The 22,919-nt window shown below is 41.5% G+C and overlaps 1 protein-coding gene across 17 annotated transcripts in view; it reads left to right on the forward strand.

The window, feature by feature from the left end:
• Positions 1 to 22,919, forward strand: part of eya4 (EYA transcriptional coactivator and phosphatase 4) — a 396,477-nt gene that overhangs the window by 241,050 nt on the left and 132,508 nt on the right. For 3 of the 17 annotated variants that reach the window (XM_078399767.1, XM_078399768.1, XM_078399771.1), the window contains one exon: positions 10,545 to 10,628. The exons of 12 other annotated variants lie outside the window; for them this stretch is intronic. In XM_078399767.1, coding sequence (XP_078255893.1) covers positions 10,545 to 10,628 — 84 coding nt within the window. The remainder of the gene's footprint in view (positions 1 to 10,544; positions 10,629 to 22,919) is intronic. 2 more of the 17 variants (XM_078399769.1, XM_078399783.1) reach the window with 1 other exon arrangement.

Consider the following 22,919-nt stretch of genomic DNA (forward strand, 5'->3'; position numbering starts at 1 on the left):
AGCACCATTATAGTCCAACCTGAATCTAATAGACCAATCGTGGGGCTGTAATCTTGCTCTAACATATAACATTTTTCAGGAATTGAACTGGTTCTGAACAGCCACCAAGCAAAATAAATTCTGATTTCTTTTTTTTTTTTGCAGCATTATTAAAATGTCAAGACTATTAATTAGCATTGGTGCTCAAATGATCTCCAAACATTCTCTGAAGAATTTAGCCGGGTGATAGTGATGGTACACCCAGCTTTGTGTCTTCTGCAAACTTGCTAGTGTTAATTCTAATTCCATCATCCAAATCATTAATATATATTGTAAATAGTTGCGGCCCCAGCACCGAGCCTTGTGGCACTCCACTCGCCACTGCCTGCCATTCTGAAAAGGACCCGTTTATTCCTACTCTTTGCTTCCTGTCTGCCAACCAATTCTCTATCCATGTCAATACCCTACCCACAATACCATGTGGTCTAATTTAGCTCACCACCCATGTGGGACCTTATCAAAGGCTTTCTGAAGGTCTAGATACACTACATCCACTGGCTCTCCTTCATCCATTTTACTTGTCACATCCTCAAAAAATTCCAGAAGATTAGTCAAGCATGAATTCCCTTTATTGAGATCATGTCCACAAGAATCTGTAGTGGCTTGTTTTTTTTTTCCACTTGACAGGTCTTTTTCCCACACTAAGATTTAAAAAGTATTGATAGTTCTTTGAACAATGAAGGAACCTTAGACGGAGAACATCATGTGTGAGATTTATATTATTCTACACATTGCTCAAGAAAGGACCCACAGTTATAGTTGTAAAATAAGTTTAAAAAGTAAAATGTCCTGATAGCTGGGATGAAGTAGCAGAATGGATTAATTCCAAACTTAGAGATAGGCTTGTCACAAAAGCTGTGTTGTTTCAATAGGATTTCCAATAGCTTTCATTTAAATTTGAGACAAGTGTAGCTAAAGTCTTTCCAATGGTGCACGTATTCACAGCCGTCAACATCAAATGTTGGAACTATGTGTTGTAAATCAACAACAGAGCAGAATAAATTGGAATTATTAATTTAATGAGCCAGAATAAGTGAATAACATGATCAGTAGAGGATTGGTATCTTAACATTGATCATAATATGATCAAATTGAATGTTAGATTTTAAAAGGAGAAAGGCAGGTAACTTGGAAACAGAGGACGGATGAGAGCATGTACAAAAGTCCAAAGGATAATTTGAATCCAGAGAGACAAAAGGAACAAAAGAAAGAAGAAAAGGAAATAAGCTCTGCAAAATTCAGAAAGGAAATAATGTAAGATATCATGGAGAGGATTTTCTAATTGCTCAAGATGAATTAGGCCTTTTCAAACAAATGCAGCTAAGATTGCAAATACACATGAGAAAATGGGTAAATTGGTTGAATAATAACTTTGTATCAATCATCACAGGAGAGGAAAGGGATTAAGTACTTGATGTTCCAGAGAAACTAAGAATAAATCAAGGATTGAAACACATTGAACATAGTATATGCAAGAAAACAAGACTAGGAAAAACAAATGCCCTCAAGACTCACAAATTCCCAGGACATGAATGTTCAGGAAATAGCCGAGACAATTGCAGCTGCCTTCACTGTAAACTTTCAAATATCCATCAATTCAAGAATTTTCCCTTCAGATTAGATAATTCCAAATACAACTGCATTAATTGGACAAAGATAAGAAAGAGCGAGACCAGGAAATTAAACACCGGTTTGTCTAATATCTCTATGGGGAACTTATTGGAATCAGTTACTCAGGATGGAGTGCCTAAGCACTTAAAGAAATTTGAGCTGAATGGAAAGAAGCAGCATATATTTGTAAAGAGAAAGCGCAGGCCACACTTTAATTTAGTTTAGTTTAGAGATACAATGAGGAAGGAGGCCCTTCGGCCCACCGAGTCCGCACCGACCAATGATCCCCACACTTTAACACTACCTATACACACTAGGGACAATTTGCATTTATATCAAGCCAATTAACCTACAAACCTGTACGTCTTTGGAATGTGGGAGGAAACCGAAGATCTCGGAGAAAACCCACGTGGTCACGGAGAGAACATACAAACTCCGTACAGACAGCACCCGTCGTCAGGATCGAACTGGGTCTCCGGCGCTGTAAGGCAGCAACTCTACCGCTGCGCCACCGTGAACACATTTTTCAGAAACTGGGGAAGTAACTGAAGTTAGATAGAGCTCTAGGGGCTAGTGGAATCAAGGGATATGGGGAGAAGGCAGGCACGGGTTATTGATTGTGGACGATCAGCCATGATCACAATGAATGGCGGGGCTGGCTCGAAGGGCCGAATGGCCTCCTCCTGCACCTATTTTCTATGTTTCAATTAAAAGTGTCAGACTGGTGAAAGTCCATGCATGTGATTTAATTGATCTCCTAGGAGGCATTCCTTAAGGCTCCACAAAAAAGACTGTCAACTAAAATTAGAAACAATGAAATTATTGATCTTGTTAGAATGTTGATCAGGTAGAGCAAGATAGATATGTGGATGATTTAATCGGAAGAATGGGACTGTTTGGTAGTTACTGCATTAGAAATCCAATCAATCAATGATACAAATGTTGGTGGTACAGTACATAATGTGGGAAATAACTGGAGACATGATGATATGCATTGTGTAGGAAGGAACTGCAGGTGCTGGTTTCACACCGAAGATAGACGCAAAATGCTGGAGAAACTCGGTGGGACAGGCAGCATCTCTGGAGAGAAAGAATGGGTGACCTATTGGGTCGATCCCTTCTTCAGACACAGTAGGGCAGCTGGTAGATCTGCTGCCGCACAGCACCAGAGACCCAAGTTTGATCCAGATCTCAAGAGCTGTCTTTGAGGAATTTGCACATTCTCCCATGTATGAAATTATGAAATTCCTCTGGGTGCTCCAACATCCTCCCACATCCCAAATACGTGTGGGTTTGTAGGTTACTTGACCTCTGTAAATTGTCCTTCATTTGTAGAAAGTATATTTGAAAGTGGGATAACACAGAGCTAGCGTGAATGGGTGACCGATGGTCGGCCTAGACTCAGTGGGCCAAAGGGCTTGTGGCATGCAATCTAACAAGTAATTCAGTACTGTAGTTATTATGTGAATGTGTAAACCTGTGGTGAAAATAAATTTGAGAACCCAAACAAACGTTTTTAATTGTAACAACCTACAAACAGTGGAGATACAAAACAACGTAGGGGTCTAGCGATAAAAAAATAACAAATAATTCATGAATGTTAGGCTTTATCTTTGGGCTATTATTAAGGAGAAAAAGCCATACAAAGCTGTGCAAAGTCCTACATCTACACGAGAAGAATGGCAAGAGTCATAGTCATAGAGTGATACAGTGTGGAAACAGGTCCTTCAGCCCAACTTGCCCACACCGGCCAACATGTCCCAGCTGCACTAGTCCCACCTGCCTGCGCTTGGTCCAAGAGGGTTTAATTGTCATGCACACCAGGACTGGGACAATGAAATTCTTTCTTGCTGCAACATTACAAGCACATTAAATGTAACAACATAACAAATAAATATACAATAAATGATCACAAGTACATACGGCAGCCTCAGTAGTATAGTCTTCTTATCGAGTCAACATCACAAGATTAGATATTGTTTAGCCAGAGCTGAACACACTTCTCGGCATCTTCATTGTGGGCAGCGAGATCGGCAGCTGGGCATTGGTTTTCCAGTTGAGGCCATTCCAGCAGGTGTTCCATTGTTTGTGATTCAATACCACATTGGCAGGTGACATCGTTGGAGTTATACCCCACTTGTTTAGAGACACCTTGGCTCTGCCTACACCAGTTCTCAATCGATTGAGTAGTATAGTGTGGAGAGAAGTACGTTGCTGAGGTAGGATTGTGGTTAGCATTGTATAGGGCAGTCCAAGATGGTTGATGGGAAGAAGCTGTTCATGAAGGGCGGTACTGTGGCGCAGCGGTAGAGTTGCTGCCTTACAGCACCTGAGACCCCTATTGAATCCTGATTATGGCTACTGTCTATACAGAGTTTGCACGTCCCCCCTGTGACTGTGTGGTTTTTCTCCTGGTTCTCCAGTTTCCTCCCACATCCCAAAGAAATGCAGGTTTGTATGTTAATTGGCTTCTGTAAATTGACCCTAGTGTGTAGGATAGAACTAGTGATCGTTGGTCAACACGAACTCAGTGGGCCGAAGGGCCTGTTTTCACACTGTATCTCTAAACTAAGCACTAAACTAAATCTGGAGCTAACAGTTCTCGGGCTTCTTGAGTCAGCATTTTCTGTAGATCCCTTCAATGATAGGGAGGTTAACACACGTACTGGGGAATATCCATCACATTCTCAAGTTTAGTTTAGTTTAGTTTATTACTATCACATGTAGCGAGGTCAATGAAAAGCTTTTGTTTGTGTGGTATCCAGTCGAAGAAAAGACTATACATGATTGTAATCAGGCCGTTCACAGTGTACAGACAAAGGATAAAGTGTACAACATTTATTGCACGATAAAGTCTGATTAAAGATAGTTCAAAGATAGTTCAATGAGGTAGATGGGAGGTTAGGACCGCACTCTAGCTGATGAGAGGACAGTTCAGTTGGCTGATAACAGCTTCCTTCAGTCTGCAGCCTTCTTTAGTCTTGGGCGTTCAAATTACCACACCAGGCTATGGTGCAACCAGTCAGTTGCTCTCCTCTGTACACGTGCAGAAGTTCAATAGAGTATTCAGTTATAAGAGATAAATTATGAGTTGTGATTTCATGAGCTTGGTTTTAATTAATGGTATAAAGAAGAAGGGATTTAACTGCAGATTTTTTAAGAATCTGAAAGGGGTTGATAGGATAGACTGGGAGAATTGTTTTTCCATTGTTCCAAAACCTAATATACTGTAACCTTAAATCTAAAAGAGGCATCTCGGAGAAAAGTTCAGAAATACTCCTGCACAAAGTCTTGTGGCGATGTGTGTTCATCACTGATAAAGAGTAGTTGATGCAAGCTGAATAATTTTAATTCAGTGGATTTTTCTTTGCCAAGTACATTAGGAGTGAGGAATGCAAAGTAGAGTTGAGTTGAAAACCAGCTGCAATCTCACTTACGACTCAACGGCTCAAGTGCCTGAATGGCCTACTCCAGTTCTTATGAAGCAATGCTTTGAATATGGGTCAGCCAGACCTCAAACGCCTTGCTGTTCCAGTTTGCAAATATTGCATGACTGACTGACTGTCTCAAAGCGAGTTTCTCTGCACATTTCACTGAAAGTTCTTCACAGACATCAGAGAGGAGATTATCACCTCATTTATTCTGGTTAGGGTAAAATGTGTTCCACTGTGCCTCGAAATTTCCCAGCACAACATTATTAACAAATACCAAACCACTAAGGTTTTAAAAAAAATAAATGCTAAAGTACAAACATAATTGGAATTTTAGTGTTGAAATGGTTTTTGTCATTTCAGATTTTATTAGCAGAAATCAAAATGGCTGCAAATATTACTACATTCCTATTAGTAAGGTACCCTGTCAGAAACTCTTCATCGATATAGTCAATGCTAAAAAATGATATGTTAGTATTGTCAAACAACATGTACACAAGATTTCATTTGTCATCATATCATAATATAGCATTACATTAGAAGCATCCACAGCATGCAGGTAAGTCACAACAACTTATCATATTTCCAAAATGAGTCCAATAAAGAATCATTGGTAAGGATATTCTTGCAGTGATAAACACACTGAGAGTCATTGCAAGTCACAGTCCTCCATCATAGAGCATACTTATGCAGTGCCTCAATTTCCTAAAATTGTGAAGAATATACAATATTGAGCAATGATTTACAAATGTGCATTTAGAGTCACACTGCATGGAAACAGACCCTTTGGCCCAACATGCCATGCCAACCAAGCAGCCCCATCTACACTAGTCCCGTTTTTCTTTTCTACAAAGGCACGGTGGCGCGGTAGAGTTGCTGCCTTACAGCGCCAGAGACCCGGGTTCGATCCTGACTACAGGTGCTTGTCTGTACGGAGTTTGCACGTTCTCTCCATGACCTGCATGGGTTTTCTCCGGGTGCTACGGTTTCCTTCCACACTCCAAAAATGTACAGGCTTGTAGGCAAATTGGCTTGGTATAATTGTGAATTGTCCCTAGTGTGTCGGATAGCGTTAGTGTGCGGGGATCACTGATCAGTGCGGTCTCGGTGGGCCAAAGGACCTGCTTCTGTGCTGTATCTCTAAACTAAACTAAACTAAAGAGGTATAGCAGATATACTGTGCATTCAGAAAGTATTCAGACCCCTTCACTTTTTCCACATTTTGTTACGTTACAGCCTTATTTTTAAATGGATTAAATTCTTTTTTTTTAATCGTCAATCTACACACAGTACCCCAGAATGAAGAAGTGAAAGCACGTGTTTAGAAATTTTTGCAGTAATTAAAAATAAATAACTGAAATATCACATTTACATAAATATTCAGACCCTTTGCTATGACACTCAAAATTGAGCTTAGGTTCATCCTGTTTCCATTGATTATCCTTGAGATGTTTCTACAATTTCATTGGAGTCCACCAGTGGTAAATTAAATTGATTGGACATGATTTGGAAAGGCACATACCTGTCTATATAAGGTCCCACAGTTGACAGTGAATGTCAGAGCAAACACCAAGCCATGAAATCAAAGGAATTGTCTGTAGACCTCCGAGATAGGATTGTGTCGAGACACAGATCTGGGGAAGGGTATAAACCAATTTCTGCAGCATTGCAGGTCCCGAAGAGCACAGTGGCCTCCATCATTCTTAAATGGAAGAACTTTGGAACCACCAGGACTCTTCATAGAGCTGGCCGCCTGGCCAAACTGAACAAACGGGGAAGAAGGGCCTTGGTCAGGGAGGTGACCAAGAATCCGATGGTCACTCTGACAGAGCTCCAGAGTTCCACTGTGAAGATGGGAGAATCTTCCAGAAGGACAACTATATCTGCAACACGAATCAGGCCTTTATGGTAGAGTGGCCAGACGGAAGCCACTCCTCAGTAAAAGGCACATGACAGCCCGCTTGGAGTTTGCCAAAAGGCACCTAAAGGACTCCCAGATCATGAGAAACAAGATTCTGTAATCTGATGAAACCAAGATTGAACTCTTTGGCCTGAATGCCAAGCATTGATCATGTGGATTTAGTCTAGAGGAAACCAGGCACCGATCATCACTTGGTGAAGCATAGTGTTGGCAGCATCATGCTGTGGGGATGGTTTTCAGTGGCAGGAACTGGGAGATTAGTCAGGATGGAGGGAAAGATGAATGGAGCAAAGTACAAAGAGATCCTTGATGAAAACCTGCTCCAGAGCATTCTGGACCTCAGACTGTGGCGGAGGTTCACCTTCCAACAGGACAACGACCCTGAGCACACAGCCAAGAAAATGCAGGAGTGGCTTCGTGACAATTCTGTGAATGCCCTTGAGTGGCCCAGCCAGAGCCCGGACTTGAATCCGATCAAACATCTCTGGAGGGATCTGAAAATAGCTGTGCATCGACGCTCCCCATCCAACCTGACCGAGCTTGAGAGGATCTGCAGAGAAGAATGGGAGAAATTACCCAAATACAGGTGTGCCAAGCTTGTAGCGTCATACCCAAGAAGACTTGAGGCTGTAATTGCTGCCAAAGGTGCCTCAACAAAGTGCTGAGTAAAGGGTCTGAATACTTATGTAAATGGGATATTTCAGTTATTTCTTTTTAATTACTTTGCAAAAATTCCTAAACACCTGTTTTCGCTTTTTTATTATGGGGTATTGTGTGTAGATTGATGATTAAAAAAAAAGAATTTAATCCATTTTAAAATAAGGCTGTAAGGTAACAAAATGTGGAAAAAGTGAAGGGGTCTGAATAATTTCTGAATGCACTGTATGTTTACTACTATAAGAAGTAAAAGTAGGGGTAGGGCACCCAGCTTGAATCTGCTCTGTTATACAATGGAGTATGGCTGATCTCTGTGCCTTGAGTCTGCTTTCCAGCACAATCCTCATCTACTCTGAAACCCAGGCATCCACTACCTATTGATCTTGGTCTTGAATTTACTCAATTACTAAACTACCATGGGTGCTGAGTTGTAGAATTCAAATATTTATAACCTGGCAATGCGCCAGATGTCCTCCTTTTGTCACAATTTCTACATTATTTTCTGAGTAAAATGTATTTTCCTGACCGAGTTCTAAATGGTCATTCCCTCATCTTGAGATTATACCCCCTAATTCTATATTTTTGATTAACATAAAATTCTGCCTAAAAATGGACTACTATTGGCTGTCCATTGATCATGTGGATTTAGGATTGCCGATTATGAATATATGCACATCTTGAAAATTGTGCTTTGTTGTAGCAGCTTTCAAAAGCATCATCATTTTATAATCCTTTTCTTGTTAGTCTGAAGTCTGTCAGTAGACAGAAGTCTGGCCTATGATAAACAGTGCAAAAGACCATTTGAGCCATTAAAACAAGGATTCAGACAGATATTATCAAAAAACAGAAGCTTTTCAAAACTCAAGCCACATTGATACCCCAAATCAATTACATTATTTCTTTAAGTTATTCGATATTCTGCAAACCCTCTGATTAGTTACTACTCAATAATTCACTTTTTTTCTATTATTATTGCAAATGAATGATCTATTTCATGGTATAAATGTGTGAATGTATTCCATAAATTTCCAGGCTCTTACATAAACACATTTAGACCATACATAATAACCGCAGAAAAATGTTTATATCTACCACAAACATACACTCACACAAACACACACACAAACTCTCTCACTCTCTCACTCTCTCTCTCATTCTTTCACTCTCTCACTCTCTCTCTCTCACTCTCACTCTCTCTCTCTCACACTCTCTCTCTCTTGCTTTTTCACTCTCTTCTGTAATCTCTCATGTCATTGTAATTCAATCCTCTTGCCATTTCCTGGTCTTATTACCATTATTATTTTTTCTTATAATGGGAGGAATTTACTGAAGCAGGTGTGACATGGAACGCAGAACTGTGATTTACATGTTTTAATTACATTTTCCTTTTCCTTAAACATTTGTTTATCTTTGATCTGCAGGGGTCATTCTAATTTCCTGTTACTTTGTAATGAATGGGACAATAAATATCCCACCAATCTGTGTCGTTACTGGAAAAAAATGTGAACTGGTTGCATCCATAGATATATCAGTGTTTCATTGCACACACAATTCAACTGGACAGCTATGCGGGCCACCCTGGCGTGGCCGACTCACTACTGGTAAAAAGGGGTCTCTGAGATACCTCAATAATACTGGGAGTGAACTAGACAAAGATTAACCAGGCATCGGTGTAGTTGAGCAACGTGGGCCAGCATTTATTTTTGTATTTATTTATTTTGTATCTTTTTGATCTCCCGGTGGCTTCGCACTTGAACTCCCCCTCCCACTCCCAGTCTGACCTTTCTGTCATGGGCCTCCTCCATTGTCATAGTGAGGCCCAGTTCAAATTGGAGGAACAGCATCTCATATTTTGCTTGGGCAGTTTACACCCCAGCGGTATGAACATTGACTTCACCAACTTCAGATAGTTCCTCTGTCCCTCTCTTTCCCCTCCCCCAGTTCTCCCACTGTCTTCCTATCTCCTACCACATCCTATCTTTGTCCCGCCCCCTCCCCTGACATCAGTCTGAAGAAGGGTCTCGACCCAAAACGTCACCCATTCCTTCTCTCCTGAGATGCTCCCTGACCCACTGAGTTACTCCAGCCTTTTGTGTCTACCTTCAATTTGAACCAGCATCTGCAGTTATTTTCCTACTAATTATCTTGTAGATTATTTAGTTTTGTAAGAAATCTATCTATTTTTCAAAATGTCAGCATCCAAATTTGCTAGGGGCGTCAATGGATTTTTTAAGTTCAGACCATCAAGTAATCTGCCCTGTAAATTGCTGCTCAACTTATTCTTCAAGTAGAGTTTGTCATTTTAGCCAATGGCATATTTGTTGAATTCACTCAGATGCGCCAGGGCCAAGAAAAACCAAGGAGAAGTATTCGGTAGTGATTGACTTACCAAGGGGAAGCATACTATTTCTTTGATATTTTACATAGATGTGGTTTAAATAATTTCTGTGGCTTTGCTGAACGACACAGAGTTATTTATTTAACTAATGTAAACCTTTTTTGCACTAATTAATGTGTAGCGTAAAGGGGACTTGAATGACAGAGGTTTGCTGTGCTTGATATCACATGTATTTCTTTCCCGCAATTACCCAGCCACTTTTATAAATGTATTCCATTAATTATATGTGCGTCACTTACCATTTTTATATTGGCACCATTAAAAAAAATGCTTTGTAAGTTAAATGATTGAGATTTGATTCACTGGTAGTTTTATTTCAGGTAACTCATGTGCAGCTTTCATTTAACCAAGACATTACTTGGAAATGTATTTATTCAACCTGTCAAGCATCTTTCGTGTATGATTGCATAAATTTATTAGTGTACTGTCAAATAATAAAATGCAATTACAAACCTACAACTAAACCTGATTTTGACTTTTCCTCCAGGGGATACCATGACTATTTTAAATACTGCAGACTGGTTACTGGGTTGTAGCACCCCTTCATCTGCGACAAGTATGGCAGATTATGGTACAGTGCATGTGTGTGTCAGTGTGAACTATGAGTGCCGTGCTTCCTTCGTCTCATTTTCTGCTTTCATATCTAACAGTATTATAGCTAACATTAAACTCTAGCAAAATGTGATTGATGTTGGTAGAATAAGTAGATTTTGTGAAGAGAATAAAACCTGTTGGTGTCCTGACCAATTAGCTACTAAAACGTTTTTATATTATATTAATTAAAACATTCATTGTGTGCTGTGGCCAATATCGCGTCTGACTGTGAGAACAATTATGTCATTCATTTACCAAGCGCCAGTTAAAGAATTTGGGAAAACAACAGATTGTTTAGCTTTGTACGTTTAGATTCAGATAAATTAAAGATATATTCACAAGGGTGCATGAAATTTCTTGTTCACATGAAACTCATAGAGTAAACAGTACAGATAATAATGATATATACAACAATAAATACAAAGCTGCAGAAAGTAGCAAAAGTAGTGCAAAATAAAAACATAAATGCAATAACAGAATAACCAAATTCAGTAGAGTTAAGAGTAAATGGCAGCACTCCATGAATCGGGGGTGAAAAAGGTGATTGGTTCAAGAGTCTGATCGCAGTGGTGAAGAAGCTGTTTGCTTAAGTCTGGGCATCCAAGTTGTCAAGCTCCTGCACCTTCTCCCAGAAGGTAGAGAGGGAACAGGGAATGGCCAGTGTGGCAGGCATCCTTGACGATACTCCTGCCTCCCTCATGCAATGCACCGTGAAGATGGACCGGGTGGAAGGAAGTGATGAGCCTATGCTGGACTGGGCTGTGTTCACCACTCTGGTGGTACAGACAATCAAGGGCAGAGCAGTTGCCTTACCAGGCTGAGATGCATCCCGTCAGAGTACTTTATACAGAGCATCCGAGAGAAGTGGAAGTCCGAGGGATTCCGTTCTGAACCTTCTCAGACTCCTAAGAAAGTAGTTACGCTCATTCTTTTGCCACCCCAGCAGTACGGAGGGACTAAGTTAGATTGCTGGTGAAATCAGTGCCTGGGAACATGCAGCTGTCAACCATCATTACAGCTCCAATGATGAAGACAGTTGTGTTTACCCCCTTAATTCCTTAGGTCAACAACCAACTTTTTTGTCTTGCTGACGTTAAGGCCCAGGTTATTGTTCTGACACCATAACACAAGGTTCTTGATCTCTTTTCTGTATTTTATAGAAACATAGAAAATAACATATAACATATAACAACTACAGCATGGAAACAGGCCTGTCCGGCCCTACCAGTCCACGCCGACCATTCTCCCTGACCTAGTCTCATCTACCTGCACTCAGACCATAACCCTCCAATCCCCTCCTATCCATATACCTATCCAATTTACTCTTAAATAATAAAATCGAGCCAGCCTCCACCACGTCCACCGGAAGCACATTCCATACAGCCACAACCCTCTGAGTAAAGAAGTTCCCCCTCATGTTACCCCTAAATAGGTGCAGGAGGGCGCCATTTGGCACCTTCATTGTGATCATGGCTGATCATCCACAATCAGTAACCTGTGACTGCCTTCTCCCCATATCCTTTGATTCCGCTAGCCCCTGGAGCTCTATCTATTTAAATTCATCCAGTGAATTGGCCTCTACTGCCTTCTGTGGCAGATAATTCCACAAATTCACAACTCTCTGGGTGAAAAAGTTTTTTCTCATCTCAGTTTTAAATGGCCTCCCCTTTATTCTTAGACTGTGGCCCCTTGTTCTGGACTCCCCCAACATTGGGAACATTTTTCCTGTATCTAGCCTGTCCAGTCCTTTTGTAATTTTATACGTTTCTATAAGATCTCCTCTCATCCTTCTAAATTCCAGTGAATATAAGCCCAGTCTTTCCAATCTTTCCTCATAAACAGTCCCACCATCCCGGGGATTAAGCTCGTGAACCTACGCAGCACTGCCTCGATAGCAAGGATGTCCTTCCTCAAATTAGGAGACCAAAACTGCACACAATACTCCAGATGTGGTCTCACCAGGGCTCTGTACAACTGCAGAAGGACCTCTTTATTCCTAATTTTGTCCTTTACTCCTTATTTCGTCTCATCATTTGCCATTGCTCTGGCCAACAGCAGTGATATCAGCAAACTTAATGATCGAGTTGGCGTTGTATTTGGTCACACAGTCATGGCTGTATAGGGAGTGGCCAGGGTGGCAGGCATCCTTGAAAATACCCCTGCCTTTCTGATGCAACGAACCTTTACGATGGACTGGATGGAAGGAAGTGATGAGCCTGTGATCAACTGGGCTGTGTTCACCACTCTCTGCTGTATAGTAGAGCAAAGAACTGAGCACACAATTCTCAAGGACATTAGAGGACATCAAAGTGGAAGAATTGTTACAACTAATTCTAACCGAGGTCTGCTGGCCAGGAAGTCCAGAAACTGGTAATAAATGAAGGCCCCAAGGCCAAACCCAGAGGTTTAGGGACATGTTTATTCTGTAATATGGTCTTGAGGCTGAGCTGTAACCAATCAGTAGCATCCTGACATAGGTGTTCTTATTGTCAAGGAGATCCAGAACTGAATGTAATGCAAGAGAGATGATGTCTTCTGGAGACCTATTTGTCCTGCACACAAATTGCAAGAGATCTAGATTATTCAGAAGATTGGCCCAGATATATGGGCCATTACCAGTCTCTGAAACAACCTGTATTTATCCTACAGTGAGAGCTAGTATTTATCCAGTCATGATTTGGACGAGGGAATTGAATGCAACATCTCCAAGTTTGCGGATGACACGAAACTGGGGGGCAGTGTTAGCTGTGACGAGGATGCTAGGAGGCTGCAACGTGACTTGGATAGATTAGGTGAGTGGGCAAATGCATGGCAGATGCAGTATAATGTGGATAAATGTAAGGTTATCCACTGGTGGCAAGAACAGGAAAGCAGACTATCAGAATGGTGGCCAATTAGGAAAAGGGGAGATGCAACGAGACCTGGGTGTCGTGGTACACCAGTCATTGAAAGTAGGCATGCAGGTGCAGCAGGCAGTGAAGAAAGCGAATGGTATGTTGGCATTCATAGCGAGGGGATTTGAGTATAGGAGCAGGGAGGTTCTGCTGCAGTTGTACAGGGCATTGGTGAGACCACACCTGGAGTATTGCGTACAGTTTTGGTCTCCTAATCTGAGGAAAGACATTCTTGCCATAGAGGGAGTACAGAGAAGGTTCACCAGATTGATTCCTGGGATGGCAGGACTTTCATATGAAGAAAGACTGTATAGACTTGGCTTGTACTCGCTGGAATTTAGAAGATTGAGGGGGGATCTTCTAGAAACTTACAAAATTCTTAAGGGGTTGGACAGGCTAGATGCAGGAAGATTGTTCCCGATGTTGGGGAAGTCCAGAACAAGGGGTCACAGTTTAAGGATAAGGGGGAAGTCTTTTAGGACCGAGATGAGAAAGTTTTTTTTCACACAGAGAGTGGTGAATCTGTGGAATTCTCTGCCACAGAAGGTAGTTGAGGCCAGTTCATTGGCTATATTTAAGAGGGAGTTAGATGTGGCCCTTGTGGCTAAAGGGATCAGGGGGTATGGAGAGAAGACAGGTACGGGATACTGAGTTGGATGATCAGCCATGATCATATTGAATGGCGGTGCAGGCTCGAAGGGCCGAATGGCCTACTCCTGCACCTATTTTCTATGTTTCTATGTTTCTAAGCACCCAAATATATTTTAAGGAGCATTATCAGACAAAATTCATCCCTGAGGATAAGAAGGCCAAAACATTGATGACCAAAGTCTTGGTCAAAGTGATAGATGTACAGGTCTTAAAGAAGGGAAGAAAGGCAAAAAGTTAGGAAGGTTTAGAACAAATTCCTTATGTTTAAGCCTAGTCTCATCCATTAGTGGTGGATTTAAACTCATGCATGGCCAAGGAATCCATATTGGAGGAGCATACATTTATGGCAATTAAATCTCACGCTTTGATGGCAAGGCCACCATTTAATATCAATCTCTTGACTGATCACAACAGCATCTTCCATTGTTTGAATTAAAATTCCAGCCATTGGAGGAATTTCTCTGATTCCCACTGACTTCATTGTTATTGGGGTTCCTCAACTCCATACGGTCAAATGCACCTTTAACATTAAGGCCACCCTATCTCATAGCTTTTCCTCTTCTGTTCATGCATAACTGATCATGTCCTACTTCATATGTGGTGTTGGATAATGATTGAGATTAGACTGGTGGGATTAGTAATTATTATTTTGTATTTGTCCTTTTTCATGAACTGGATATATCTGGGCAATCGTCCGTGTTATTAGGTGGATGCCAGTATTGTAATTGCATTGGGATGGTTTGGCAGGAGATGGGGCCAGGTCTGAAATAGACATCGTCAGCACTACGGCGGTAATATGTCCAGGAACTGCAGCCTATGTTAGATCCATGCAGCCAGACTCTACTGGATGGTAAACTTGGAGTCTGAGATGGAGGGATCCAGAAGGGATGAGTACATTTTGTAACTGTGTGTCGGTGCCTTTGTGGTGATTTTTTTGTGTACTTTGGATGCAAAAACAAAGAATTTCACTGCACTTAGCAAGATACAAGTATCATCATCATCATTATCTCCTCAAGAGAAGAATGAGATGGGTCAAACATTTCATGTTTCTGGCTGATGATGTCTACAAATGGATACTCATATATTGTAAATCCCAGTCAAGTCAATTTTATTTGTATAGCACATTTAAAAACAACCCATGTTGACCAAAGTGCTGTACATCAGTTCAGGTACTAAGAACGAACATACAATGGCACACAAACATAACAGGCCATACATAAACAGTTCACAGCGCCCCCCCCCCCCCCCCCCCCCGAGGGCCTCAAACGCTAGGGAGTAGAAATAGGTTTTGAGCCTGGACTTAAAGGAGTCGATGGAGGGGGCAGTTCTGATGGGGAGAGGGATGCTGTTCCACAGTCTAGGAGCTGCAACCGCAAAAGCGCGGTCACCCCTGAGCTTAAGCCTAGACCGCGGGTTAGTGAGTAGCCCCAAGTCGGCCGACCTGAGGGACCTGGAGATAGAGTGGTGGGTTAGAAGATTTTTGATATAGGGGGAGGCAAGCCCATTTAGGGCTTTGTATGTGAATAGGAGGCTTGAGTTACTGTCAATGACACACATAACTGAATGTGGAAGGGCTGCAGAGCCCTGATCTGATCTATTGTTGCAGAACTGATTTATCTATCGGATCTTTCTTCCGCTGCTAACCATGCACATATCGCCACCATGCATTGGCAATCCATATTTGTTATGCTTGCTGCTTCTGCACACCCATTTAACCCTCCATTGTCTCCTCCTTGATGATAATTGTGAAGTAAATGACATTTCATTGTCTGGAATTTTGTGGTGATTGTGGTGGAAGTGAGTCTCCTATTGTTAATGAGTGACAGCCTCTCCTGCATGCTCAGTTTTGAGCATGCTCAATCTGTTTGAATCTGCCCCATTTAGCGCATTGGTGGTTACACAGCATGGCAAAAGGCTTTGTTAGTGTAAAGGTCGGATTTTGGCTCTATAAAGGTGTGCAGTGGTCTCTTCTACAAAATGCCATCACGGAATGGTGCTTCTGAGGCTTATAAATTGATGAGGATGAATTAGTCAAGGTTGGTCTAAGGTTGGTCCTTGCACTGCTTCTCAAACCACAAGCTACTCTTAGGGTGGAAGCTAAACCCATGAGAACTTAGTAACAGTGGTGTTACTCGGCCACTTTTGACAGTAGACATTGAACCATAATCTTCGTTCAATGCTTCAGTGTCTATGGGTCTACACTAGTATGGGTCTCTTCAGTCAATGACACTTGATGTAACCAGACATCTTGATGACGGAGTCTGAAAATGGTTAGGCTGATCCGTGGCAGTGGTTACTTTTTCTCCCTACTAGGCAATAATATTCACAGGAAGAACTTAGCAGCAGTGCCTAGGCCATGCCTCGGAAGGGATGAAAACAGCTCAGAAAGGGCCAATAAATATTTATTTGTGGACCTGCTGCCTGGAAATCCAGCAGCAGACACAACGCCCAGGGGACGGGCACTCAGAATGATTCTTTTGCAAGGAAATATTTTTCGTTTACGCATGTTACCATTGCAGAGATGTTGAGTAAAGTTTGTAACTCAAGATGGGAGGGCGCAGTGGTCTCTCTAGGGGTTTTTAAATTCTGCTGAAGGAAAGTGGGTTAAATCATTGCTTAAAGGAACCTTAAATCATCCACCCATCACTAGAGTTCATGCAACTTGCAAGATCCCTCAATTTTCAATCGCATTTTGTTTTTCATTGAAATTAGATACTGCGCTCAGAAAGTGTGACACAACACAATTCAATTTGGAGGTCACCTATTTACTCCGGCTGTCACAATTATACTTGAGCTTATGTCTCCTGGTTATTAGTGCACACTTCTGATCCCCCAGTCTACATCATGACCACAGCACTTTGGCTCTTCTCCAGACGCGATGTAGTACTGCATCAAGATTGCACCTCAGGCACGGGCATTGCAATGGAGCCGTCGGAAAACAAGGCTGAGAATTTCAAAATGAAGATTTTGTTTCAATGCAGCAAATGTAGATCTGTGAAAATTTGAACAGAATGATGCAGGTGTCAAGTTTGGCCTTAGCAGATGCACCCAAATTCACTAGGGTTTAATGATATTGACAATAGACACAGTCTGAAGAAGGGTCTCGACACGAAACGTAACCCATTCCTTCTCTCCAGAGATGCTGCCTGAGTTACTCCAGCATTTTGTGACTATCTTCGATTTAAACTAGCATCTGCAGGTCCTTCCTGCACATTATGTATTGACAGTTGCCTGCTCATGTCAACTATTTCTCAAGTATTTTATTTTAGCAATGGAAATTGAGTTGATGCTCATCATTCCAACCTTTAACGGGTTTCCAAGAGTAGCCAAGGAAGACATAGACTGAAATTGTTGCACATAATATAAGGGAGTCAGCAACACTGTTTATGTGATCAATTATCATCCCCTCTGGTCAGAAGGCCACACAATTTTAGAAAAAAAATCTAAATGAAAATAAACCCACTTTTCGGCTGTGAAAACATCCAAAGTAAAAGCTTTTCCAGTGTTATGCTGCATGATGTATATTTTGCAATTAAATTAGGATGTCACTGCACCTTGTGTCATAACATTGATGATGGAAATGGTATTTTCTATTTGCACGCATTTTGAATTTTAAGGAGGGATAACACCTAGACATAATTGTTCACAAAGTGGCTGGCAGATCGGGCACAAGTAATCCTGCATGTGTTGTAATATTGGCCCTCCTTGGGTAAGGTACGGCCGACTTAGGGGCACTCTGTACATACGAACAAACTCCCTTTAATATTAGTGTAGAAAGGAACTAGAGATGCTGGTTTATACCGAAGATAGACACAAAGTGCTGGAGTAACTCAGCCGAATCTATGCAGCATCTCTGGACAAAAGGATGGGCGATGTTTCTTCAGGCTGGAAGAAGGGTTCCGACCTGAAACATCACACATGCTTTTTCTCCAGCGCTGTTGCCTGAGTCGCTGAGTTATTCCAGCACTTTGTGTCTATCTTTCCTTTAATATTGTTTACATTAAACGAAAACCAGTCTTGATTAAAAAAATCTATGTATCTTTCTGCAGTAATCTGACACCAGAACCTCAACATGTACATGGACCTCTCTACAGTAATCAGACAGGTATTAGCTGCAAGGAGAGGTTAGACAGACTTGGAGTGTTTTTTCTGGAATGCCGGAGGTTGCGGGGAGACCAGATAGAAGAATATAAAATTATGAGATACATGAATAGGGTAGACAGTCAGAACCTTTTTCCCAGGATTAAATAATCAAGTTCTAGAGGGCAAAGCTTTAAGGTGAGAGGGCCACAGTTTAAAGGAGACATGCAGGGCAACTTTTTTACACAGAGGATGATGAGTTGCTGGAGTGTGCTGCCAGGGTTGGTGGATTAGGCAGACATGGATAGTGGCATTGCTGAGACTTTTGGATTGACGTACGGATATGCAGGGAATGGATGGATGGTAGACAAGAGATGGTCTTGGCATCATGTTCACCACAGACATTGTGGGCCGAAGTGTGTGTTGTTGTGCTGTGCTGTTCTATGTACTATGTTCCAAGTTCTCTGTCTCGCTCAACTAACCTTTTCAAGAGTCATGAGAGTTTAATTGTCACACGTACCAACAGTGAGACAATTACATTTTTACTAAAGTCAGCATCACTTTGCAGGCACTTTGCACCACTCCTCAATCTGACTTTCACCACCAAGTTCTGTAAATTTTCTCCCTAGCTTTTCCAATTGTTTGCCTTATTATTAAACCTAGATTAAATGGGGAGAAAAAATAATTTTACTTTAATGTTACTTGATGAGTCGATAAAATTAAATAGAGATTACAGCGCAGGGATTTTGGTTGTGGTACGTATCTCTGTGATCCTTCACCCACAAGTCTTGTCACCTGATCTTTTTCTTTAAATGGCTTTAGCCACCTTTCTAAACTACTCTTAAATGGTGTCTCTCCTTTGATAACTAATCGTGGCATTCAATATAATATGGCAGATAGATACGAAATGTTGCAGTAATTCAGCGGGTCAGGCAGAATCTCTGTGGGAAAGATGTAGGCGATATTTCGGGTCGAACCCCTTTTTTCAGACCAAGAGTCAGGGGAAAGGGAAACTAGAGGTGTGAAAAGGAGAGGGAAAGTAAAGGTTTGAAAACTAGAGGTATGATCATTTAATATCTTCACATTTCCGTTTTTGGAAATAATCACCTTTATTCCATTCTAAATCTCTGATAATGTATATTATATCTGCGTTTCCTTAATCCAGATCTGCTCGATTGCAGACCTACAGTGCCCTCCATGATGCTTGGGACAAACACCCATCATTTATTTATTTGCCTCTCTACTCCACAATTTGAGATTTGTAAGAGAAAATAAATCACACGTGGTTAAAGTGCACATTGTTAGATTTTAATAAAGGCCATTTTTATACATTTTGGTTTCACCATCTAGAAATTATATATTCCCCCCATTTATACATAGTCCCCCCATTTCAGGGCACCATAATGTTTGGGACACAGCAATGTCATGTAAATGAAAATAGTCATGTTTAGTATTATGTTGCATATCCTTTGCATGGAATGACTGCTTGATGTCTGTGATTCATGGACATCACCAGTTGCTGGGTGTCTTCTCTGATGATGCTCTGCCAGGCCTACACTGCAGCCATCTTTAGCTTATGCTTGTTTTGGGGGGCTAGTCCCCTTTAGTTTTCTCTTCAGCATATAAAAGGCATGCTCAATTGGGTTCAGATCGGGCGATTGACTTGGCCACTCAAGAATTGACCATTTTTTAGCTTTGAAAAACTCCTTTGTTGCTTTAGCAGTATGTTTGGGATCATTGTCTTGTTGTAGAATCATCCGCCGGCCAATGAGTTTTGAGGCATTTGTTTGAACTTGAGCAGATAGGATGCGTCTATACACTTCAGAATTCATTATGCTACTACCATCAGCAGTTCTATCATCAATGAAGCCAGTACCTTCAGCAGCCATACATGCCCAGGCCATAACACCCCCACCACTGTGTTTCACAGATGAGGTGGTATGCTTTGGATCTTGGGCAGTTCCTTCTCTCCTCCATACTTTGCTCTTGCCATCACTCTGATATAAGTGAATCTTCGTCTCATCTGTCCACAAGACCTTTTTCCAGAACTGGTTGCTCTTTTAAGCTCTCTTATACCTGCATTAAGGAGACAATTAAACACACCTGTGCAATAACAAACACCTGTGAAGCCATGTGTCCCAAACATTATGGTGCCCTGAAATGGGGAGACTACGAATAAACACTGCTGTGATTTCTACAAGGCGAAACCAAAATGGCCTTTATTAAAATATGACAATGTGCACTTTAACCACATGTAATTTTTTCTATTATAAATCTCAAATTGTGGAGTAGAGAGGCAAATAAGTAAATGATGGGTCTTTGTCCCAAACATTATGGAGGCCACTGTAGATGTTGCGGCACGGTGGCGCAGCGGTAGAGTTGCTGCCTTATAGCAAATGCAGCGCCGGGGACCCGGGTTCGATCCCGACTACGGGTGCTGTCTGTACGGAGTTTGTACGTTCTCCCCGTGACCTGCGTGGGTTTTCTCCAAGATCTTCGGTTTCCTCCCACACTCCAAAGACGTACAGGTTTGTTGGTTAATTGGCTTGGTAAATGTAAAAATTGTCCCTAGTGGGTGTAGGATAGTGTTAATGTGCGGGGATCGCTGGTCGGCACGGACCCGGTGGGCCGAAAGGGCCAGTTTCCGCGCTGTATCTCTAAACTAAACTAACCTAAACTAAACTAATGCATTTGAACTGAAGCCAACAGGTTTCATTAATAGGAAAGAAAACATACGGAATCCGTAAGTTATTTTTTCATTGTTAGTTGCATGCATTCTCAGGCAGATAATATCATTCTTGGTGACCAGATCCCCCCTGGGGATTGCACTGTGGGCAACACCCACAAACTCAGTCGAACACAGTGGCGTAGTGGTTGATCTACTGCCTTACAGCACCAGAGACCCGGGTTCGATCCCGACTACAGGTGTTGTCTGTACAGAGTTGTACGTTCTCCCCGTGACATACGTGGGTTTTCTCCGACATCTTCGGTTTCTTCCCACACTCCAAAGACGTACAGGTTTGTAGGTAATTGGCTTGGTGTAAATGTAAAATTGTCCCTAGGGTGGGTAGGGTAGTATTAATTTGCGGGGATCGCTGGTCGGTGCGGACTCTGTGGGCCGAAAGGCCTGTTTGCACACGATATCTCTAAACTAAACTAAACTAAACTAAACACATTCAAAAGTTAACACTACACTATTTATGGTGTAAAATATAGAAAGATTAAAATAGCTCTCTTTGCATAAATTATAACAGATTTTGACTTGAAACCAACTTCCACAATAAATGTTCCTGATCTGATAACACATTATATTACTCTTCGCAAATCTAATTTCTGATAAACCACACACTGAGGAAAGTCGCAGTAGATAATCCAGACCAAAGGTCACTGATTAAGCATCTGCCGGTCAATCCAAGATCAAAGACTCAATAGAAATGTTTGCATTCCTCGCTAGTAAACAAGTGTTCATCACTGAAACATCAACAGGCTTCCTGTCAGGCATCCTCTTTAACAGCCGAGTCATAAAAATGTTTTTCCCCTAGTCTGCGGTTTGTCACACAATATTATTTCAAAGTAAGACTATCCTCTCCAGCAGGCAATCATTGAAATAATCACGTTCTGAACAGAGCCAAAAGCATTCTGCAGCACGGCCAATATATGGAAGGTATCACAAAATGCTGGAGTAACTCAGGAGGTCAGGCAGCATCTCAGGAGAGAAGGAATGGGTGACGTTTCGGGTCGAGACCCTTCTTCAGACTGATCACGTTGCGGGTCGAGACCCTTCTTCAGACTAAGCCCAATATATGGATGGATTTGGGCACCCCCAAGTATAGTCACCTCCATCTTTTTAAATAACCAAATAAACCCAAATTTAAAAAATCAACATTTTGTCATTTATTTCCATTTCAGAGACATGTAGAAAATGTAGCCTTTCAAGCTATTGCTTCTCTGACGTGTGGTACAGATTGCCCCATTGGTTTCCATCCTTAAATACAGAAATGATTTTAAATTCACAAATTATTTCATATACTAGTTCATAGATCTAGACCACAACTCATTGTAAACATAACAGCTTTCCTCGATTTTTATTTCTTACTGAAATGAGGGGGAGTCAACCAGGATTCAGCTGCTAATGTTTCAAAAGGATGGAGAAGCGTTTACTCAGGACGGAAGGAGCCGAATTGGCCTTTGGCATTAATTATACCCCTCCCGTGTCTCCAAAGCACCATGGACTGCAAGAAATTAAATAAAACAAATATGAAATGTAAATATGCTGACCGTTGACAGCATGACTGTCACTCGGACCTTGTTTAGAAGCCGTAGCTAGGGTTAAATGTAAGCAAAATAAGCTAAGAATTGCACAAAACTAAGGGATCGCCACCAACAACTGCAGATGTGAACAAATAACTATTTTGGGATAGAGGGGCGCGTCCCGAAAGAGTGCACAGTACACACAATGCCACCTGTGGCTGCCCAGGGTGTGCTAAGTGCGCTCTCGGAATTTTTGTCCGGATTTAAGGAGGTGTCGGACCATCAGTTGCTGTAAAATCAGCGGTGGATCCGTAGTTACAATTGTTGAGTTCAAGGACTGAAAAGAATATCTGTGCAATCGAGTTTTAAAACTGTTTTGAAATTCAGGTGCA

Source organism: Rhinoraja longicauda, chromosome 5 (genome assembly GCF_053455715.1).
Source record: "Rhinoraja longicauda isolate Sanriku21f chromosome 5, sRhiLon1.1, whole genome shotgun sequence".
Lineage (NCBI taxonomy): Eukaryota > Metazoa > Chordata > Chondrichthyes > Rajiformes > Arhynchobatidae > Rhinoraja > Rhinoraja longicauda.